Source organism: Peromyscus maniculatus, chromosome 7 (genome assembly GCF_049852395.1).
Source record: "Peromyscus maniculatus bairdii isolate BWxNUB_F1_BW_parent chromosome 7, HU_Pman_BW_mat_3.1, whole genome shotgun sequence".
Classification (NCBI taxonomy): domain Eukaryota; kingdom Metazoa; phylum Chordata; class Mammalia; order Rodentia; family Cricetidae; genus Peromyscus; species Peromyscus maniculatus.
Genome location: NC_134858.1, coordinates 16,561,814 through 16,584,905, shown reverse-complemented (window position 1 = coordinate 16,584,905; position 23,092 = coordinate 16,561,814). Strand labels below are relative to the sequence as shown.

General features: G+C 50.8%; 1 protein-coding gene across 2 annotated transcripts in view; it reads left to right on the top strand.

The window, feature by feature from the left end:
• The window catches only part of Olfm2 (olfactomedin 2), a 79,058-nt gene that overhangs the window by 3,742 nt on the left and 52,224 nt on the right, over window positions 1–23,092 (top strand). The window contains exon 1 of one of the 2 annotated variants that reach the window (XM_006987037.4): window positions 15,696–16,093. The exons of the other annotated variant lie outside the window; for it this stretch is intronic. Coding sequence (XP_006987099.1) covers window positions 15,959–16,093 — 135 coding nt within the window. The 5' untranslated portion in view covers window positions 15,696–15,958. Of the gene's footprint in view, window positions 1–15,695; window positions 16,094–23,092 lie in introns of those variants that run through there. 2 annotated transcript variants of the gene reach the window in all.

Sequence of the window (23,092 nt, the reverse complement as noted above, 5' to 3'; positions counted from 1 at the left end):
GGTCCTGGCCACTGTGGCGTGGTTCTGTTTGAGTGAGAGAATAAGTGAGTGTGTCACGAGCGCGCATGTGCGTGAGCGCGTGCTATGTCTGTGTGAGGCTGTCAGATGCCCTGGAACTGGAGTTACACACAGTTGGAGCTGCCATGTGGGTGCTGGGAATTGAACCTGGGTCCTTTGGAAGAGCAGCCAATAGCTCTTAACCGCTGAGCCATCTCTCCAGGCCCCAATTTTAAGTTATTTTTTAAAAGTGAGACAGGATTTCAATGTCCTGGAACTCACTCTGTGGACCAGGCTGGCCTCAGAGAACCTCCTGCCTCTGCCTCCCAAATGCTGGGATTAAAGGCGTGCGCTGCACTGCCGGGCTGCCTTAGGTTTCGAGCGCCTCTCCCTGGCCCCAGAGCTCAGACCGTGGCTGGCTGCCCCTGAGCTGCAGCGCTCCTCTGTCCCCGCCTTCCGGTCGAGGTTACAGGCCTGCTCCACTTGTCGTTTGTGTGGTGCTGGGAACTGACTTCGGGTCCCCATGCTTGTACCATAAACACTCCCCGCCCTGAGCTAGCTCTCTGGCCAGCCCACGATTCTTGAGTGGCTGAGAGTTGCCAGGGACCCAGGCAGCCCTGAGCCTGCCCCCTCCCCTTCGGGAGTCATCTTCTTCCCGACACCTGAGAAATCCTCCCTGAGGTCTAGCTTCCTTTTACTTTAAAATAGTTCAGTTTTTGTTGAGACAAAGTTGCATGTAGACCAGGATAGCCTTATACACCTGATCCTCCTCCCTCACCTCTCAAGTGCTGGGATGACAGGTGTGCACCCAACACCCACCTGAGCTTAGGGCCTATACTTTTCTGGGGTCCCCACAGGATGGGAATAACTATTTCAGTTTAACCATATGCCCCAGGGCCTTTGCACTTTCCATACTCTTTATATACCCGGAATGTGTTCCTCCAGGAACAATCATTTCAATGCCCTCTCCTCTTCCTTTGCTTAAGTCACTTCCTCTAAGAAGGATGCCCTGAGCCAGTGGTGGTGGCTCACACCTTTAATCCCAGCACTCGGGAGACAGGCAGGAGGATCTCTGTGAATTCGAGGCCAGCCTGTCTACAAAGTGAATTCCAGGATGGAAACCCTGTCTCAAACCTCCCCACACACACACCAAATAGGCTTCCCTGACCATCGCCTGAAATAACGTATTCGAGACCGTTATGAAGTGAAACGAACTACTTGAACACACATGGACACTGTGGTGCCACAGCAGCCAACCTGAAAACTGAGAGCTACTGAGTAGCTAGAGGGAGGGCAACATATAGAGAGTGGAAACCCTGCACAAAAGGATGGTTTGTGCCCCAGAACACATTTCCTCACCTGCTAAGAAGAGTGCACTATTGAAAACTCAAGGATCAAGTTGAGGCTGGAGGTGTGTGGCCAGTTGACAAGACGCTGGCCTGCTTTATATGCAGCTCGAGTTCCAATCCTCAGCATCACATAAAACTGAGTATCGTGTCCAATGCTTATAATTCTAGCACTTGGGAGATGGAGGTGGGGGATCAGGAGTTCAAGGTCATCCCCTACCATATAACACAGAGTACTTGAGGGTAGCTTCGGCTACATGAGATTCCCCACCCCCCAGTTTAAAAACAAAGCCAAATCAGGCTGGGGTGTAGCTCAGCCTCCGAAGCCCTGGATCCCACCCCAGCACTGCATGAAATAGGTGTGGTGGTGCACACCCACAACCCAACCCTCGGAATCACAGGCAGGGGATTGACACTAATTTGGGGGCAGCGTAGGTTACAAAATGAGGCCCTGTCACAACAAAACAACATATGTATGTCTCACACCGTTCTGGAATTTTCCATAGAATGTTTTCTGGTTGCTGTTAACTGGAACTTCAGAAAGCAAACCCCTGGAGAAGTGGGGACCCCGTGCCAAGGGAGGTGCCTGAAGTCGTGGGTGTCAAGCCGAGGCTGAAATCCCACGGAAGGATGCTGCGGCTTAGAGTGGAGAGGCTGAACCTGCTCAGGTTGTCTAGGTGTTAACATCCCAGCGGACTGGGGCGGGAAATCCGCGGCGGGAAGAGCCGCCTGGGGCTGGGCACGAAACTAAGGAGCTGGGGTGACACCTAGTGGTGGAGTGCGGTTTGTGCAGGACGTGAGGTTTTGTGTGTGTGTGTGTGTGTGTGTGTGTGCATGTATTCGTGTGTGCATGTGTGTGTGTGTGTGCATGTATTCGTGTGTGCATGTGTGTGTGTGCACACAAGTGCACATACAAAGAACAGAAGTACCTCAACTAGGGCTCCTCAGAAGCACTCCAATTATTTTTTTGTTTTTAAATTTTAATCACATTTATTTATTTGGAGAGGGGAGAGTTCTTGGCCTGGTGCCCACATGGAAATCAGAGCATGTGGAGGTCAGATGATAATTTTTGGGACTCAGTTCTCTCACCGTTTGGGTTCCAGGGATGGAACTCAGGTCTTTTGGTTTGGGTTTGGCAGCAAGCCAATTTGGTCTCTGAACCTTCTCGCTGGCCTCATTTTTTTTTTTTTTTTTTTTTTTTTTTTTTTTTTTTTTAGCCTTTCCTGAAACACTCTCTGTAGCCCAGGCTGGCCTCGAACTCACAGATCTGCCTGCCTCTGCCTCCTGAGTGCTGGGATCAAAGGTGTGCGCCACCACCGCCACCTGGCTCCTCACTTGGTTTATTGAGAGAGAATCTCTCACTGACCTGGAGTTTGCCAAGTATGGCTGGCTGGCCAGCGAACCCGGGGTGACACACTGTGCTCCCACATTTAGAGAGCCAAGAATCTACGCCAACCCCTAGGATGGCAGCCAGCCCTGTCACACTTCATCCATCCACGCCTTAGGCCAATTTAAGAGGAAGCAGGAAACAGCAGGTTGGTGGGAACCCAGATTTGCTGAGGTGTGTTTGGAAAGCATATTCACCTCCACACCAGTAAACCCAGGTGTCTCCCGGTGCCTGATCCTTCACTCCTCACCGTGTGTGTGTGTGTGTGTGTGTGTGTGTGTGTGTGTGTGCGTGTGCGCGCGCGTGAAGGCCAGAGGTTGTCATCTGTGATCTTCCTAGGCCGCTCTCAGCTCTGTATTACATCATGAGCGTTCCATGAACCTGGAACATGCTGATTCGGTTCGTGTAGCAGGCCAGCAGCTCTGAGAATACCACTTCTACCGTATGAGTGCTGAGATTTCAAGCAGACCATGCCCACCTGACATTTCCATGGGCCCTGGGGATCTGAACTCAGGTCCTCGTGTTTGGGTGGCCAGCACTCTGCCCACTGAGCCGTTTCCCCGGTTCCTAATTTGTTTCCCTTTTTAGAAAATGGCATGTATTTGTTTATTTCCCCGTGGGCATGTCTGTCTGATCGTGGAGGTTAGAGGCCGGTTTCCAGAAGTCAGTTCTCTTTTTCATCATGTGAGTTTCTATCAGGGACCGAACTCAGGTCCTCTTGGCAGCAATCACCTTTATCTGCTAAACCAACTTGCCAGCCCCTTTACAATGATCTGTACCTCTGGATGCTCAGACCTACTTTGAAGACAGAACTATAAAATATCACTGTACAAAAATAAAGAAATCCAAAATCAAAATCAGTTGAGGCCATACAACTCCTCATCCCTGAAGCCCAGAGCGTTCTAGTTATCCTCAAGAAAAGCACAGTAAATACACCACCTTGTTTTCCTTGTTTCTCTGGTCCTTCCAGAGTAAGTCACTGAAGACGCGGAGAGATGGGACACAGCTTGCTGTGGAGTGTGTGGCGGTGCACAGGTGAAAGAGACAGATGCGAGCTGGGCATGGTGGTGCATGCCTTCGTCTTAGCCTCTTGGAGGCTACGGCGCAAAACTTGAAAGTTGCAGGCTGGCATAGACAACTGAGCAAAACTTCTTTGAAAATATAATAAGAAGGGTCTAGGGGCGTGGCTCAGCTGCAGAGCCCCTGCCTAGAAGCCCCCATGGAGGGGCTGGGGGCCTGGCTCAGTGTCATTGTGTGCAGTGTATTGTGTACAATACACAAGCATTGTATGCAGAGGATCATTTCCCATGCCGACATGAGCTGGAAGCACACCAGTTCTGGGGGTGGGAACTCAGGCTGAGTATGGATGGTACCTATGAGGCGTGAGGTTGGGGGTGAATGTGGATAGGGTTGCTGTGATCTGGCTAGAAAGACTGAATTCTAAGTTAAGGATTTCAGAATTCATCGAGTTGTTAGTAAGCAGTCACAAGGGCTGGAGAGACAACTCAGTGACTAAGAGCACTGGCTGTTCTTCCATAGAACCCAGGTTTGGTTCCCAGCACCCACATGGCAGCTAAAAACCATCCGTAACTACAGTTCCAGAGAGACTGATGCCCTTTTGTGACCTCCACAGGCACCAGGCACTCATGAGGTAAGCAGACATATATACAGGCAAAATACCCATACACATAAAATCAATAAATCACACATCTACACACACACACATGGACACACACAGACACACGGACACACATACACACAAAGATAAATGATCATAACACTCATCATGAGTTCAAGGCCATAACAAGACCTTGTCTCTCCAAATCAAAACAAACAAAGCTCCCCTGGGCTGTGCCGATGGCTCAGTTGGTGGAGTGCTGGCCTAGCTAGCGCACACCAAGCCCTGCACGCCATCTCCAGCATCACAGAGACGGTCTGATGTAGCACTCCTGTGGTGTCAGCACCGGGGAGTGGAAACAGGAGGATGAGGAGTTCAAAGTCATATTTGGCTATATAGCAAGTTTGAGGCTGTCTCAGGCTACATGAAACAATGTTTTTTGTATGTTTGTTTGGTTTTGCTTTTTTTTTTTTTTTTTCCCCCGAGACAGGGTTTCTCTGTGTAGCTTTGCGCCTTTCCTGGAACTCACTTGGTAGTCCAAGCTGGCCTCGAACCCACAGAGATCCGCCTGGCTCTGCCTCCCGAGTGCTGGGATTAAAGGCGTGCGCCACCACCACCCGGCTGGTTTTGCTTTTTTGAGACAAGGTTTCTCTGTGAATTTTTGGAGCCTGTCCTGGAACTTGCTCTGTAGACCAAGCTGGCCTCAAACTCACAAAGATCTGCCTGCCTCTGCCTCCCAAGTGCTGGGATTAAAGGTGTGCAGTCGCCGCCGCCACCGCCACCTGACTATGAAACAATATTTTAAAAAAGTAACCAACAGGAGCTGGAGAGATGGCTCAGAGGTTAAGAACATTGACTACTCTTCCAGAGGTCCTGAGTTCAATTCCCAGCAACCACGTGGTGGCTCACAACCATCTGTAATGAGATCTGGCGCCCTCTTCTGTATACATAATAAATAAATAAATCTTTAAAGAAAAAATCAATCAGTCAATCTATTAATTGTGACAATCTGCTATATATGACCAGAAGTGGGGATGCTAGGTTATTTAGGAAATCCTGCTGAAGTCTTCCAGTGTTGAAGAAATTTCTGTCAAAGCTGGGCATGGTGGCACACAATCCCAGCACTCAGGAGATAGAGGCAGGCGGAGGCCAACCTCATCTACAAAGTGAGTTCCACAACCTCCAGGAGTACATAGAAAAAAAAAAAAAAAAAAGACCTGGCTGCTCTAAGCTGACCTCTGACCCCCACACCCCCACTGGGCACACATCAAATAAATTAATAAATATTCTGGCAGTTGTGCAAATTGACCCTTCTGTCAGTCAGACTCCAGCTGTTTCACATCCTTTGGGTTCCTGGCCCTGGGATGACAGGTGTGAACCACCACCCCTGGTTTGTGTGGTGCTGGGGAATGGACCCAGAGCTTCATGTTAGGATGTTCTCTAGCCACAGAGTCAGATCCCCAGCCCTCTTTTTACTGTTTGTTTTGGGACAGGTTCTCATTCTTGATCTTCCTGCCTCAGCCTCCCAAGGATAGGAAGTTACAGACCTGTGACACTGTTTGAGAAAACGTTACCTTTTCCAGGGTCTGCCTTACATTGTGGCAGAAGTAGGAAGGAGAGAAAACGTCTGTTTTCACTCACAGTTTCAGGGTATGTCCATCACAGCAGCAGCAGGGAAATCAATGTGACTAGAGTCGTGGGAGCTGACCCCACAGTCAGGGACAGAGAGTGAGGGATTCAATCCAGTGCTCGTCTGGCTTCCTTTACTCTTGGGCAGTTCAGGACATGCTGTCTCCTAGGGAACGATGCTGCCCACAGTGGGCTGGGTCTTCTCATCCTCGTTAATATAATCAAGACAGTCTCTCACAGACATACCAACAGGCCAGCCTGAGCTACACAGTCCCTCACTGAGGTTTGCTTCCTAGGTGAACTAGACTGTACCAAGTTCACAGTCAAAACTGACCATCACACCTCACCGGTGGAAATGAAGATAACTCCTCTATGTCTTCTTTCAAAACTTTACTGTTAGATGGATAATCCATCCAGAATTGGTTGATTGTGTGTGTATGTGTGTGTATTAGTGTGGATACACATATGTGGGATGTGTGTGCACATTTGTGTAGAGGTCAGAAGTCAACCTTGAGTGTCATCCCTCAGGAGTCAGCCACTTTAATTTTTGGAGACAGTCTCTCTGACCCAGAGTTCACCAAGTAGGCTGGCCTGGCTGGCTACTAAGCTGCACAGATGCTCCTGCCCGGGATACAGGCATGTACCAGCATACTTAGTTTTTTTCTTCTTTAAAAACTATCTTTTATTTATTCTCTGACAATTTCATACATGTGTGCAACATGTCTTGCTCATGCCCACTCCCAACTCCCCTGTCCCACTTTCCCCCCAGTCCACCCCCCAACACATTTCCTTTCCAGCTCTGTGTTCTTTCCTATGTTTTTAAGCCCACAGACACTGGTCAGGGCTTCCTGTTGATCTTGTTCGGGTCTTGTGTAGGTGGCCATAGCTACAGTAAGTTCGTGAATGCAATGGCACGCCATGTCCAGCATGTCACAGCATTCTTCCCCATCCTCTGCCTCCTCTCCTGGGATGATCCCTGAGTCTTGGGTCTGGGGGTTGGGCCGGGCAGTTTGTTACAGATGTCCCATTTAGTGCTGACGCTCAACAGTGACTGTGTTCAGCACTTTGCACAGTTATGAGTCTGCATTAACTGCTGCACGCTGCAGAGAGATGTTTCTCTGGATAAGGCTGAGAGCAGCAATGACCTATGGGTAGAAGGGAAACACTTAGAAGGCAGTTTGACAACTTGTCCGTTAAGCAAAACAACAGGGGTAGGTGGCCCCTAGGAGCTCTGACCTCCCAAGCCATGAGCCTCTGATGACGCTTACACAACTCAGCAGGAGTTCCCTTCTGTGGAGTAGCCTCGAATCCAGCCGATAACGGTTGGTTACTCTGTAACCATCATTCCACTATTGTCTAGCAGGTTGGTGGGATTGAGCAAGACCGTCAATGTTTTTGTTGTTGTTTTGTTTTTAATGTGGGTTCTGGGGATCCAACTCAGGTCCTCATGCCCTAACCTATCTTCTCAGATCACAGAGGATTGATTTTTGTATACAACATGAGGTAGTGGTCCACTTCCACTCTTCCCCACCATGAGTCAGTTCAAATGAATCAGCCCCGAATAGACTCTGAGGCTGAATGCTGGGTGATTTGGGGAAAGTTTCTCAGCACCTCTGTGCTTCTACTTCCTCATTTTTTCTTGTTTATTTAATTTGCTGTTCTGGATATTGAACATAGAGTGCATGCTGGGAAAGCACTCTACCACTAGGCTCCATCCCTGTTAACTCATGTATAAAATGGGGTTTAGAGCTGTGTGTAGTGGCGCATGCCTTTAGTTCCAGCACTTGGGAGGCAGAGGCAGGCAGATCTCTGTGAGTTCGAGGCCAGCCTGGGCTACATAGAGAGTTCTAGCCTCATCAGAGTGACATGGTGAGACCCTGACTCCCAAAGGGAGGGTGGGGTGAGGAGACAGGTCAGTCAGTAAATGCTTGTCGTGCAAGCATCAAGACCTGAGTTTGGATTCTGAGAACACACATAAAAAGCCAGGTGCCACTGCGTGCACTGTATCCTAGGGGAGGTAGAGGCAGAAGGATCCGTGGGGCCTCTGGCAGCCAGCACAGCCAAATTGATGAGCTCTACATTCAGTGAGGAACCCTCTGTCAAACCATAAGAGGAGCTGAGTGGTGGTGGTGCACACATTCAATCCCAGCACTTGGGAGGCAGAGGCAGGTGGATCTCTGTGAGTTCGAGGCCAGCCTGGGCTACAGAGTGATTTCCAGGACAGCCAAGGCTACACAGTGAAACCCTGTCTCGAAAAACAAAAACGAAACAAACAAACAAACAAAAAAACCCACAAGTTGGGACCCCTAGAGGAAGACACCTGGCCTACCTACTTGAGCAAGTGTACATGTGTACATGTGCACCCACACTCAAGAATGTACAGACATGGGCATGCACACACATAAGAGCTGGCTTTGGGGGTTTGGGGATTTAGCTCAGTGGTAGAACGCTTTGCTAAGGTCCTGGGTTCAATCCTCAGCGCTGGGAAAAAAAAAAAAAAAGAGCTGGCTTTGGTGTCATGAAGAAAAGGACTGTGAGGGGCCACGAAGGCTTGAGTCATAAACTCTAGTTTCCGTGGGTCTGTTAGGGCAGAGCCCAGGGTATGCGGTGAAGCCAGAATTCTGTGGTGTGTGTGTATTAAAGGAACAGAACTGATAGAGTGAATATATATGTGTATATATATATATTCATGTATTTATTTAGAAATATTGGAGATTTGTCAGAGTGGCTTACAGGCTGTGGTCCAGCTAGTCCAACGATGGCCGTCTACCAATGCAAAGTCCAAGAATCCAGTTGCTCTTCAGTCCCCAAGGCTGGATGACTCAGCTGCTCTTCAGTGTATGCTGGAATCCCAAAGAAGCAGGCGCTAATGCTAGAGAAGAAATGGACTTCCAGTGAGAGCAAGGGCAAGCAGGCAAAGAGAAAATCTTCCTTCTCCCATGTCCTTCATAGAGGCTGCCGCCAGAAGGTGTGGCCCAGGTTAAAGGTGGAGCTTCCCCCCTCAAAAGATCTGGATTTAAGGTGTATTAAGAAAAAACAATCTATCACAGGTGTGTAGAGGGAAGTTTCTCTGTGTCCTGCCCGGCCCCTCGGTAGGGACAAATCTCTCCTACCCACATTCCCGCAGGTGCTTATAAAATAATTACTTATATTAATTACAAACTGTATGGCCTGTGGCTTCAGCTTCTTGCTAGCTAGCTCTTTCATCCTAAATTAGCCCATTCCTATTAATCTATATGTCGCCTCGTGGCTGTGGCGTTACCACAGCCTGGTAACTTGTTGCTCCTTCAGCAGCAGGCTGGTGGCTCCCAACTCCACCCTTTGTCTCTCTGTATCTCTGCTTGGATTTCCCACCTGGCTGTAAGCTTCCTTGTCATAGGCCAAAGCAGCTTATTTATTAACCAATGGGAACAACATATATTCACAGCGTACAGAAAGACACCCCACAGCATAGGTGTACCCAGCTTCTTGGATTTTAGCTAATTCCAGTGTAGTCAGGTCGACAACCAAGGACAGCCATCACAGTGTGTAAGGACGGGAATACTTGTTAGGTTGTACGGCACTCGTGAGGCTTCATTCTAGCACTCAGATGTAGAGGCAGAAGGATTTGTTGCAAGTTCAAAGCCAGTGAGGGCTTCGTGGCCAGCTCCAGGAGGGTAAAACTTCACAGCACACCCCTGTAAGATCAGGCTGGGATGTAGCTTCGCTGGCAGAGCGCTTGCCTAGCATGCACAAAGCCCTGGGTTCCACCCCCAGCACTGAATAAACTGGAGGTGGGGATGGGGGTTTGGGGTGGGGGTGGGGTGCAGCCCTGTTAGCCCCCAACTCAGGAGGTGGAGGCAGGAAGAGCAGGAGTTCCAGGTCAGCTTCCCTTGGCTGCATAGTGATTTCAAGGCCAGCCTGGGTTATGAGACTCTGTCTAAAACATAAAATACAAATAAAGTTGTTTCGTACAGGTGTGGCTTACATACCCTAAGTAGCCTGCCTACCTGTGGACCAGCCTCCATCCAGTCTCGGCCACTGCTGACAACCCTCACTTCCCCCTCCCTCTTCACTGCACCAGGGATTCCTAGTCTACCTTTCCTGCCTCTACTGATTTGCCTTTTTCTGGGCATTTTATATAAATAGGATCATAAACTCTGTGGTCTTTCTCTCCAGCTTCTTTTTCCTTAGAAAAATACTGCTGTGGTCCATGGCGTTGATAGCGCCTCATCTGTGGGCTGGAATTCTGCTAGGTGTGGGTCTGGTCTGATTGTGCACTTACCATGTAACAGACAGCTGGTTTAGTCATGATTGGAAAACCACTGCCATGAATGTCACATGTGTGTCTTCCTGAAAACTCACCTCTTGATTCCTCTGGGGTAGATGGATCCTTGAGTTTGCTGATAACTCCTGCTTAGCTTTCTCAGAGTTACTAAGCTGTAGCTCAAGCAGTGGCAACACTTTGTATTCCTAGTAGCAGAGGTAGGGTTATGAGATATGGAACCCTCCCCGATGCTTAATACTCTCTTTCTAGTCAGGGTCTCCAATTCACTATAGGGCTGCGCTATGTAAGTGAGGCTGGTCTTGAACTCTGATTCTCCTGCCTCTGTCTTCCAAGTGCTGGGATTATAGGTATGTTCCATACCTGGTTTATGTAACACTGGGCATGGAACCCAGGCTTCATCCATACAGGGACACACTCTACCAACAGAGACAGACCAGCTCTGATACTGTGTTTGTGTGTGTGTGTGTGTGTGTGTGTGTGTGTGTGTGTCTCGTGCGTGTGCACATGTGTGCATAGGTACACATGTATGTGGCGGTCACAGGTTGATTTTGGGTGTCTTCCTCAATCACTTCTCTATTTCATTACTCACTGGATACTCACTGATCCAGCTAGGCTGCCTGGAGAGCCTCCCCAGGGTCTTCCTGTCTCCATACCCCACCCTCAGGGCAGAGATTACAGGCGTGGGCCACCACACCAGGTTTTTACATGGGTTCTGGGAATCTGAACACAGGACCTCATGTGGCAAACACCTTATGGACTGAGCCATCTCCCCAGCCTCTCCCACATTCTTTTTTAAAAGTATTTATTTTTATGTATGTGTGCCTGATTGTACAGAAGTACACCACATATGTGCAGGAACCCTGGGAGTCCAGAAAAGGCATTGGATCCCATGGTACTGGAGTTATAGACTGATGAGAGCTGACGTGTGGGTGCTGGAACTGAACCCAGGACCTCTGGAAGAGCAGTCAGTGCTCTGCCGAGTCAGCTCTCCAGCCCCCTCTGATGCTCTTGATTGTAGTGGGTAGCATGAGTTGTTTGCCTCATGGAATACAGACAGAGTCTGAGAAACAGGTGGATGTGGAGGTGTGAACTCTTGGTGGAGATTCGGACCACAAATAAGCCTTGGTCAGAGATACACTTGGTCAACCAGTTAAGAGCAATTTCTTACACATGCTGCCATTCCAATTCCCGGAGGTAAAGCTGGAGTTCAAAGTCACCCCTGGCTATACAGGCCAGCCTGGGATACGTTAGACCCTGTCCTCCCATAGGGGCTGGGGGCTGGAGATGTAGCTCAGTGGTAGGGTGTTTGCCTAGCATGCATGAGCTACTGGACTTGATCCCCAGCACTGAAGAAAAATATCTTAAAGAAGTACTTCAACAAGGTAAAGGCAGATGGTGCTAAGGGCTGACTTCAGAGGTGGCCAGGGAAATTTCTTCAGGTAATATTCAGCCATGTTGGAGGTAGGGGTATGAATCCAAGACAGAATGTGTGCTTAGCATGTATGAGGCCCTGAGTTCCATCCCCAGCACAGAAGACAAGCAAACACAACCAAAAATAAATTATAATAATAAATAAAATTAAAAATAATGAAACAAAAATGACCTTCAGGACTGGGGAAATGGCTTGCCACGTGAGCATGAAGACCTGAGTTGAGAAGCCCAGGGTCCACTTTAATGCTGGGCAGGTGACCCAGACATCTGGGAGGGAGAGACAAGGAGCTGGCTGCATGTCTAGATTAGTAGATTGGCAAGTTCTTGGTTTGACTGACAGACCCTGACTCAATAAACAAAATGATGGAAGAAGATACCTGATATTGACGGCAGATATGTACGTCTGATGTGAGAAGAGGGTATCCCCTGTGAGAAACACCCCTCCCCCACAGTCCCTGGATGGCTCTGCAGTTAAAGCCTTTGCTGAACAACCATGAGGGTGTTGTCACACAGAGTCACACTCGTGCCTGGGACTGAACCTCTGAGGGGACACAGAAGCAGAAAGACCATGGGGCTTTCTGGCTTCCAGTTAGCCAAACTTGAGCCCGGGTTCAGGTAGAGACTGTGCCTCAAAGGAAGAGATGGAGAGCGTACAGAACAGCCGATGCCCTCTCCTGGCCTCCACACATGCGCTAGGACCCACGTGGCAGAAGAGAGAACAACGTCCCACGAGTTGTCCCCTGACTCCTGTGTCTCAGCACATCCACAAACAAACAATAAGTAAAATGTAATTAGAAATTTCGAAAAAGAAAAAAAGCCCCACACCACTCCAAGCAGACAGAAAGGGAAGCCATATCCCCCTTCTCCCCCCTTCCCACTTCCCAGTCTCCACCTGCTCCTCCCAAGGCTTGTGCTGGACAGGAAGCCAGGGGGCAAATTCCTAGGAAATGCCATTTTCTGGAGGACAGGGCAGGTTGCTTACCCCACCATGGCAGAGACTTGAGTGAAGGACATGAACAGGCCCACAGGAGCCAAATAAATGCGCAGAATCAGGGAGTACGGGAAGGTGGAAAGACCTAGACATGGAGAAAGTAGAGAGGCAGGACCAGCGAGAGGAAATGATAAGGGGATGAGTATGGAGCCTGGAAGGTTACGAAATTACATTTATTTTGTGTGCACGTGCTATGGCGAGCATGTGAAGGTCAGGTGACAATTTGAGGGGTCAGCTTTCTCCTTCCACCATTGGGTCCTGTTGATCAAACCCAGGATGTCAGGCTTGGTGCCTTTATCCACTGGGCAGTCTTGCCAGCCCAGGAAGGCTATTTGATATCTTTAGTTAGAGGAGCTTGGGAGGCATGGAGGATTGGAAAGAGGAGTGTTCTCTAAGTACTCTTAGTCCTTACAGCCGGTTTCCCAGCACCCAAGGTGAGGAGGTGAGAAAGTGAGTCATTCTCTAGGCCAGGAGACCCACCACAGCCAGGTGACCTTAGATTCCTCCCCTTCTTGACTAACTGGCTTATTCCCGCTCTAGTTGGCTCTGTGGGCCCCAGGTCCTTTGCACTGAGGTTTCCCCACCTTGGAAAATCTTCTCCTGGAACTGAAATGGCTCCACCCTTCACCTTCTGGTGTGGCCTGTTACCTTCCCTAGTCACTGGGTTTAAAGGTGTGCTTCTGCCAGGCGGTGGTGGCGCATGCCTTTAATCCCAGCACTGGGAGGCAGAGCCAGGTGGATCTCTGTGAGTTCGAGGCCAGCCTGGGCTACCAAGTGAGTTCCACAAAAAGGTGCAAAGCTACACAGAGGAAACCTGTTTTGAAAAACAAACAAACAAACAAACAAAAATGTGCTTGTGGGCTGGGGACATGACTCAGTCAGTAGAATACATACCGTCCAAGAACAAGTTCAGATGCCCAACAGCTAAATCAAAAGTCGGATGGGGCATGCCTGCCCTCCACTGCTGGGGAGGCTGAGACAGGAGGCACTCTGCGGCTCCTAGACTGGCCAGCTTAGCCGAATCAGGAAGCTTCAAGTTCAGTGGCAGACCTTATCAAAAACCAAAAAAAAAAAAAAAAAAAAAAAAAAAAAAAGGCAAAAGTGGGGTGTGGCAGCCCATGCCTTTAGTCCCTGCACCCCAGAGACAGCGGAGCTCTGTGAGTTCCAAGCCAGCCAGGGCTACATAGTGAGTCTCAAAACTAACTAACTAAATAAAAAGACTAAATTAAATAAATAATTGATAAAACAGGGCAGAGAGGCACTGAAGAAGACATTCCATATATACCTCGGGCCTCTACACACATCTCCACCTCCTTCCTTTTGATACCTATTTGCACTTCATTTTCTTCCTTTCTTTTTTTAAAAAAATATTTATTTTTTATTTGCATTGATATTTTGCCTACATGTGTGTCTGGGTCAGGGTGTCAGATCTCGGAGTTAGAGACAGTTGTCAGCTGCCATGTGGGTGCTGGGAGTTGAACCCGGTTCCTCTGGAAGGGCAGTTAGCGCTCTTAGCCATCTCTCCAGCCCTCTTCCTTTATTTCTTATGCCACTTTAATTTCTTTTTACACGTATTTAATGTGCTAACGGGGTGGGGTGGGTGGCTACGCGGCCACCACCTTCTAGTGGAGGTCGAAGGCCATCTTGGGGCAGTCGGTCGCCTTCCACCGCGTGGATCTTACAGATCCAACCCAGGTTGCCAGGCTTGGTGGCAAGCACTTCTATCCGCGGAGCCGTCGCTCTCCTCACCCTTTTTGATGGTGGTGGGGATGGAGCCCGGGGCTTCAGGCATGTTAGGCAAGCCTCTGCCACTGAGCCACGGCCCTTCCTCAAGTCCTGTCTGTCTCCCTAATGCAGTGTTCACCGGCTTTGGTCTGTAGCTGAGCGGCAGGCCACCTCCAGCCTCTTACACATACCTGACTCACCAGGTCCCAGGACCACTCTACAGATGTGGAAACTGAGACAGACCGGAGTGGTCCTCGCTGGAGATCACCTATGAGCAGAACTTGTTTCTCAGTGGGGTCGAGACAGTTCAGGACCCCCCGGCACCCCGAGGTTGGGCGCTTCCGGCTCCGCCAGCGGCCGGCGCGGTAAAGGCCTGAGTCATCGCCGCCTCCAGACGGCGGCGGCCGCCGGCCGAGGGCGACGGCGGCGACGGCGGGAGGTGATGCGGGGACGCCAGGAGGGGGCGTGGGTGCAAAGCCGAGGCTAGGCGACCGCGCGCGCGCTCCTCGCCCCACCCCGCCGCCCGCTGCGCTTTCCAGCCTCCCTCACCCGGGGACCAGCCCAGAGCAGGTTCCTGGGTGCTGGAGGAGACCCGATGTACAAGTTCCCCACCTCCGCCCCAAGTTCCCGTTGTGAGTCAAGCCCTGCGTCGGGACTTGACCGCGAAAAGAACTGTCTGGGTCGGCGGCAGTCCCGAGTGGCACCGCCGCCCTCGCATGAGCAGGGAAACCTCCTGCTGCCCAAGTGACCCGCACTCCAGAGTCTGCACCCGTCACTCTGGGCTTCCCTGGTCCCTGATACACGGGGCATCCCCTTCGGAATGGTCTGGGACCAGGGAAGCCGGGAGAAAAGCGTCCCGGTGCTCGGGAGAGCACCAAAGTCCGGCCCGCGCTGCGCTCTGTGCGGCGTCGCGGGCTCGGGACCGGGCTCCGCACCCGACCGAGCAGGTGGGTGGAGACACCCGACTTCCACCCCCTGTCAGCTGGGAGGGAGGTGTGGGGTGGGTTTTGGGGCGGGAGTGTTGCATGCAAGGGAGCCTGGGGATCGCCACTAGGGTACAGAGGGGACTAGAGCGAAGATGGGGGGGTATGTGTGTGGCTGGGGGGCGGGGCTGGGGATGCCGCGGCGGCGGGGGAGGGGCGAGGATGTCGCCGAAAGGGGATGTCCCCACTTCTGCGGGTGGGGGAAGGTCCGCCAGAGGCTCTGCGGGGAGTGGGGGGCCGGGTGGGTGCACCCCCATTCACCCCCAGCCCCGCGCGGGCTCCAGGGCCGGAGCCGTGACGTCACGGCGGCTGGAAGTGCCCGGCGGTGGCGCGGGAGGGGGTGGCCGAGCCGGCGCCTTATAAAGCTGAGCCCGCGAGGCGCGCAGAGCCGCAGCCGCGCGTCCCCAGTGTCACCCCATCCCCATCCCGCGGGCCACCGCCCCCTTGGACCTGGTCATCTTGCCACCGCGGCCCTCTATCCCCACCCCCCGTGGGGTGGGTAAGCGACAGCTTGAGTGCCGAGCAAAAGGGACAGAACACCTGCTTTTTGGGGTGCTGGCGCGGGGCATGAGGCGAGGGGCGCGATGTCGGTGCCGCTGCTCAAGATCGGGGCGGTGCTGAGCACCATGGCCATGGTCACTAACTGGATGTCGCAGACGCTGCCCTCACTCGTGGGACTCAACAGCACAGTGTCCCGCGCGGGCTCCTCGGAGAAAATCGTGAGTGGCCAGTCGGGCTGGGGGGCGCTCCGGAGGGGGGGCGTGGTGCCCGTAGCCCCCGCAGCAGCTCCTGGGAAAGGGACCCCCACAGCTCCAAAGTGACAGAATCCCGGGTAGAGGCAGGGATTTCTTCTCTGGGGGACGTGATCTCTTGGGGGTACCCGGCTGGACCCCGAGGCACAAGGGAGCCTCGTTCCCCGCATAGCTCTGGGTTTGATGGTTGCATTTGCTGGGCTAGCGTCCTCTCTGAGGGGACCCGTGAGTGCCACCGGGGTACGAGCTGGCTCAAGCCCCAGGCGGAGGCGGCAGGGCTGCGGAATTGAACCAGATCCCGGCAGAGTGGGGCGGAGCTGGGCGGTTTTGGGGGAGCCAGGAGGGTGTTCTGCTGTGTTGGAGTGGGTAGGGGACACCTCCGAGTCTCCATATATCTTCAGCCTCTGGGACTTTGCTTGATTTGTGTCTAAGTGTCACTGAGTAGTGCTCTCTCTCTCCTTTCCCTGAGTCTCCCCTCCCCTTCTATTTCTGTCTTTCTGACTTAGTGTCCCTCTTTTTTTTTTTTTTTTTGCCCGTCTCTCTGTCTTCTGCACCTGGTACCAGCATCTCCCTTCCTGTGATCTGTCTCCCGGAGGACTGAATATTGATCCCCTAACTCCTCACCCTGGGAGTTAAGAGCTAGGCTCAGACTGGGGCAGAACTCATTAGTCTCCCTTCTGTTTTATCCCCCCCCCCCTTCTCCTCCTGGTAGCTTCCTGCGGGGGGAGGGGCGCGCTTAGTTCTATCAATCCCGGTGGCTCTGTCCTGTTGACGGGGAAGGATGCTCTTCCATTGAAAACTTCCCTCATGCCCCGCTCCCTGTCCCTGTGGGAGCCTCTCTGATCTTGAGTCTGTTTGCAGGACTCCCCTCAATTCCACCCATCCGTCTTCCTCTTCTTCCTTTTATGTTGTTACAACCTCGCTGGTCCCTTTTGCATCCACAATAACCTCTCCTCTCCCCACCAAAAAAAGGACTCTGCTCCCAAAAGCTGCAGCTGTGGGATGTGAGGGAGTGAGGCCACCAGGGTATGGCCAATCCCGGGCCAGGGGACACACGGTACTTGACACAATAGCTAGCTCTCAGCCCCGGTCTTCAGGCTTGCAATCCCTTGCAACATGGTGTCTTTTTCTGTGTCTGTGGCAGCAAGTGTCACTATATGGGGATGTCTTGGTCTGTCTGCCCCTGTGGTTTGGGGGTGTGGAGGGGCCAGTGAAGAGAAACTTCAGTGTGTCTCTGACATAAGGGTGCAGATGTGTTCTCCCAAGGGTGGGTGTGTCCCTGTGTGATTGCTTTTGGGTGGACACGAATCTGACAGTGTGTCTGCGGTTGTATGTCCCTGGCTACGGGTGTGGGTGTGTTATCTGACATGAGTTTGTATGCACAGGTGTGACACAGCTTTCTGACTGTTGTCATCTGAAGGGGGACAGTGATGGTGTCATTGAAGTCATAAACCAAACTCACCTTTCCATCCAAGTGGGAGTCTGTGTGAGAGTGTCTGTGTGTGCAAGGACATGTGCATGGTGTGTCAGAATGTCTCTGAGTTATGGTTTTTGTTTATGTTTAGTACATTTAGTGTGTGTGTACATGCAAGCATACCATAGCGCACATGTGGAGGTCAGAGGACAACTTGCAGGAACCATTTCTCTCCTTCCGCCGTCTGGGTCCTAGGGACCAAACTTAGGTCACCAGACTTGGCGGCCAGTGAGTTAGCCCAGCCTTGAGTTGTGGTTTTGAGTGTTCATACATTATATTTTTGTATGCTTATGTTTATATTTACACATGTTTGTGGACGCTTGGCTGGTATGCATGTGTGCTGCCTTTTGTGTGTTGTGTTTCTATGAGTGTGTTTGTGAACCCAGACAGACCTGCCCCTGGGAGCTAACAGCACCTTGGTGTGGAATCCCCCCAGCCTATCTGCTGAATCCCCCCAGTTCTCTCATGCTCACTCAGCCCTTTTCAGCCGGTTCTGCAGTCTTTCCATGGCTTCCCCAAGTGCTCTTCAGGGGGAGCTGCCGAAGGGGTTGGGGCGATGCCTGGGAGGTGACCATGAGGAGAGGGTGCTCAACAAGGGTCTTGGAGCTGGGAGACTCCTACCTACTGTAATCCCAGCAATTGGGAGGGTGAGGCAGGAGAGTAGCTACAAGTTTCGGGTCAGCCAAGCCATAGTGTGTCTCTTTCTCAAAAAGGGAAGAGACGGAGGACTGGAGGGTTAACTTAGCATTAAGACCACTGGCTGCGGGGTTGGGGATTTAGCTCAGTGGTAGAGCTCTTGCCTAGCAAGCACAAGGCCCTGGGTTTGGTCCTCAGCCCTGGGGGGGGGGGGGGGAAGAGCACTGACTGCTCTTGCAGATGACCCAAGTTCAGTTCCCAGCCCCCATAAATGGTGGCTCACAACTGTCTGAAATTCAAATTCCAAGGCCATCGATGGCTGCTTCTGGACCCTGAAGTCACTAGATGTGTGGTGCACAGACATACATGTAGACAAACATCCATACACATACAAAAATGAAAGAAGAGGGGGGAAAAGGTTTTTTTAGGTCTATGTAGAATCTGGATTACTCCAACTTGTTCTCCAACTCTGGCCAAAGCCAGTAGCATCCCAAGCTATTGACTGAGAAAGTCAGTGATAGGTCAGTCCTGTCTCACAGAACTGTGGGCAACAGAGATCTCTTCAGATCCCCATCCATCCATCCATCCATCCATCCATCCATCCATCCATCCACCCAGCCTTCTATCTACTACCCAGTCACCCATCCATCCACCTATCCATCATCCATCCATCCGCCCAGCCTTCTGTCCATCTACTACCCAGTCTTTCCATCCATCCATCCATCCATCCATCCATCCATCCATCCATCCATCCATCCATCCATCTATCCACCCATCATTCTAGCCACTCATCTACCCTCCTATCCTTCCATCTATCTTTCTGTTCACCCATTCATGCGCCCTTCCATCCATCTTTCCTTCTATTCATTCATCCAGCTAGCCATCCTGCCATCTTTCCTTCCATCCACCCAGACAACCATCTATCCTTCTTTCTACCCACCCTTCCTTTCTTTCATTCATGGGTCCATTTACTCATCTTTCCATCTGTCCCTTCATCATTGAACCTGCCTCTCTATCCATCCATCCATTATCCTGACATGGGTTCATCCTTCCTTCCATATATACACATACACATATACATACATATGTGCATACACACACACACACACACACACACACACATCTCCATGCATTCACCAATCCCTCTTTCCATCCATTACCCACCATCCAACCATCTGTCTGCCTACTACCCACAATCTGTACTTCCAACATCCATATCTCTATCCATCCATTAATGCATCCCCCTAGACATTTAATTTAACAAAACTACCAATTGTCTCTTCTGTGACAAGTATGTATACACTGAAACAAACCTTCCTGCCCTGGGTCTTTCAGAACAGATGCTCTGTCAGCGGTAGGATTTTGAGTTGGATATGTGTGAATTTTAATTCTGGCCCTGCAACTTAACAAACCATGTGACTTTGGGGGAAATCATTAGATCTTTCTAAACACCAATTTCCTTATTAGGTAAGGAGACTTCAGAGTCTCTTTTAGACGGTAAGACCCGTGAAGGGCTGGAGTTGAAGTTCAGTGCTAGAGTGCTTGCCTGGTTCTCAGCCTTGTGTTCAATCCCAGCACCACAAAGACAGCCACCAGCACCTACAAGGAAGCACCGTTTTGCTCACTGCTGCAGCCTAAGGCCTGATGGAGCAGGTTCACAGTATTTGCCATGCAGTAGACTCTGTAATCACATCTGAAATAGTCTTGGATTCTACCTTCAAGTGGGCATCTATCACATGCAAGCATATAGAGTCAGAATGATTGTTTTCTTCATGTTTCCGGGGCTGCAGAGGTGGATGAGTGGGTACACTTTGCTTTGCAAATGTGAGGATCTGAGTCTGGATCTCTAGAATCCAGTCAAGTTGGATGCAGCAGTGCATGTGTGTAGCACCAGCACTCCTATGGAGAGACGGAGACTGGGAAACCCCTGGAGGCTCAGGGGCCAGCTAGTCTGGCATGGACAATGGTGAACAAGAGACCCTGTTTCAAACAAGTTGAAGTGTAAGGACAGACACTTGAGTTTGTCCTCTGACCTCCACACGTGCACCGTGGCATGCATGCTCTTGCACACACATGGTTATACACACACACACACATTCTCATACTCATACACACACACACACACACACACACACACATACACACACACAAAAAAAAATCATACCAAAATTAGATATATTTTCAAGTTTTAAAGTCAATTTTATACATGAAATATGAATAATAATTCTTTTTAAATTACATATATTTATTTTGCGTATGCTTGTGGGATGGGTATCTGTGTGCTACAGGGCACATGTGGAGGTCAGGGGACAAAATTAGTTCTCTTCTCCCACCATGTGGATTCTGGAGAGAGAACTCAGGTTGTTGGGCTTGACATCAAGCGCCTTTACCCACTGAGCCCTCTCGCCAGCCCAGGAATGATTGTTCTTACCTCACAGAACTGTGTGGACAACGGAGGTCTGATCCCCATCCCTCCATCCATCCTTCTTTATAACCATTGCCTTCTCCATTAACCTTCTGTCTTTCCCTCCCTCCCTCCCTCCATCCCTCCATCACCCATTTATTCATTCTTTGTTTCTTCTGTTTATCTGTCTTGTCATCTTTCCATCCACTGACCCCGAGGGTTGGCAAAAACAGATTGAAGCCTCCTAGTAGGCGCTCAACAATGGGTTGTGGGGGAGGCTAAGAGGGTAAACTCACACAGTGGGAATTCCTAAGCTATGACTCAGAAGTTTGGGTGCTGTGCCTGGCGTGATACAGAGCCTCGGTGGTGCGGCAGTGAACCCTGATGTGGGTGGGCTTGTCCCTGAGTCTGCACCCTACCCCACCACAATGCACAGAAGCAGTGTAGGCTTGTGTTCACATCTCTGTGAGGGAGTGGAGGGAAGCGCCTCCCCTCCTTCCTTTGGCTGGCTTCCAGCCATGAACCATCCCCGGGAGATGGGAGCCTTGAGCCGAATGGCTCCTCACCTAGGGACCATAAATCCAGACTCAGGCTAAAAGCTGACATCTCTGTTGTCAAATGGCTGCCATCACGGAAGACCTGGATTGAACTACCTGCATCTTGTATGTTCTGCTCTAGCCTGACACCGCCCCCCCCATGTGTGCCTGTGTGCATGCATGTGTGTGTGTGCCTGCATGCATGTGTGTGCATGCATGTGCGTGTGTGTGTGTGTGTGTGTGTGTGTGTGTGTGTGTGTGTGTGTGTAAAAGCCAACAGTCATTCTCAGATGTTATTCCTCAGGTGCAGCCCACCTTGTTGGGTTTTGTTTTCATTGTTTTATTACGTTTTAATTTATTTGTTGTCTATGTTAATGATGTGTGTGTGGAGGTCACAGGACACCTTGCAGGAATTGATTCTATCCTTCCACTGTGTGGATCCTCAGGATTGAACTCGGGCTGTCAGGCTTGCCTGGCAAGTGTTATTCAGAGTCATTTCACTTTTGAGCTGAAGGACAGAAGGGGATATCAATGAAAGGGTTCCATTTGATGAGGACCCTTTGCCCCCAAGAGGAAAAGGGAGGGTCTAAGCAGGGGCCAGCAGAAGGTTCTTTGAGTACTGAAGATATCCGTCATCTATGGTTTTTCTTGACAATTTCACAGGAGGAGGAAGTCCCCAAAATCAGTCTAGAGAGGTCCTGCAGTGCCATGGTAACCAACATCCGAGGCGCTTAGCCATTGAGCTCAGACCAGGTTTATTTCTTGCTTCTGAGATGTCTCTGTCTTATGCTGGCTGTGATGGGAGGGCTCTGTCCCAGGTGGTCTCTCGGAACCCAAAATGATGGAGGCTCTCCAGTCACACCACCATGGAAGCAAGCCTCGGAGGAAGGAGCACAGCAAGACCCCGACAGCCCCTAAAGCTTTGCCATGGTATGGCATAGATTGCTATTGCTCACAGTCCCCTGGTTCAAGGGAGTCCCGGGGCTAATGACGGGGAGAAGGAAAGGGGTGTCCAGGCTTGCTGCTGCTCATTCTGCCAAGCCCTCTTCTCAACCCAAATGAGAGTCTTTAGGAATAAGGGCTGCAGTTGGGCCTGGGACTCAGTTGGTAGAGTGTTTCCCTCATCTGCACAAGGCCTCAGGTTTCATCTCCCACACTGATTAAACTGGGCATGATGGGACATGACTGGAATCCCTGTACCCAGAGGTAGAGGCAGGAGGATCAGGAGTTCAAGATCATCCTCAGCTGTACAGCAGGTTTGACTAGCCTGAGCTACGTGAGACCCTGTGCGAAAAGAAGCAAGGAAGGAGGGAAGGAAAGAAGGAAGGAGATGAGGAAGGAGGCAAGGAGAGAGAAGTGTAACTGCAAGAAAGCCTGATCCTAGAGTTTTGAGCATTTCTGGCTCAGGAAGGAGGATGGGAGGGAGAAATTCTCCACTTAGTCACTGGATTTTTGGGCCAAGGATGTGGCTCAATGGTAAATCACTTGCTTAGCATGCACAAAAACCTGTGGTTCCATCCCCAGTACCACAACACATCCACACATCCACACACAACACTGTGTGTGCAAGGCTGACATCCTAAACAGAGGGTAAAAGAGACATTGATAACTCTGTGGTAGGTGGCTGGAGGCGTTCTATCAATGAGATGCCTCAATGGGTAATGGTTTGCAACCAAGCCTGATGACCTGAGTTCCACCCCCAGGACCTCATGGTAGAAGTAGGAAACCTATTCCCGCAAGCTGTCCTTTGCACACACACACACACACATTGTTTTTGGCTTGAGAAGCCTCTCGGATTAGATGACATTTGTGTACAAATCTGAAGGGATTGAGGAGGATATTGAGAGGAAAAGCTTTAAGGGTAGAAAGAGCAGCAAGAACCAGGGTCCTGAGGCAGGAACATGCTTGAAACGTTG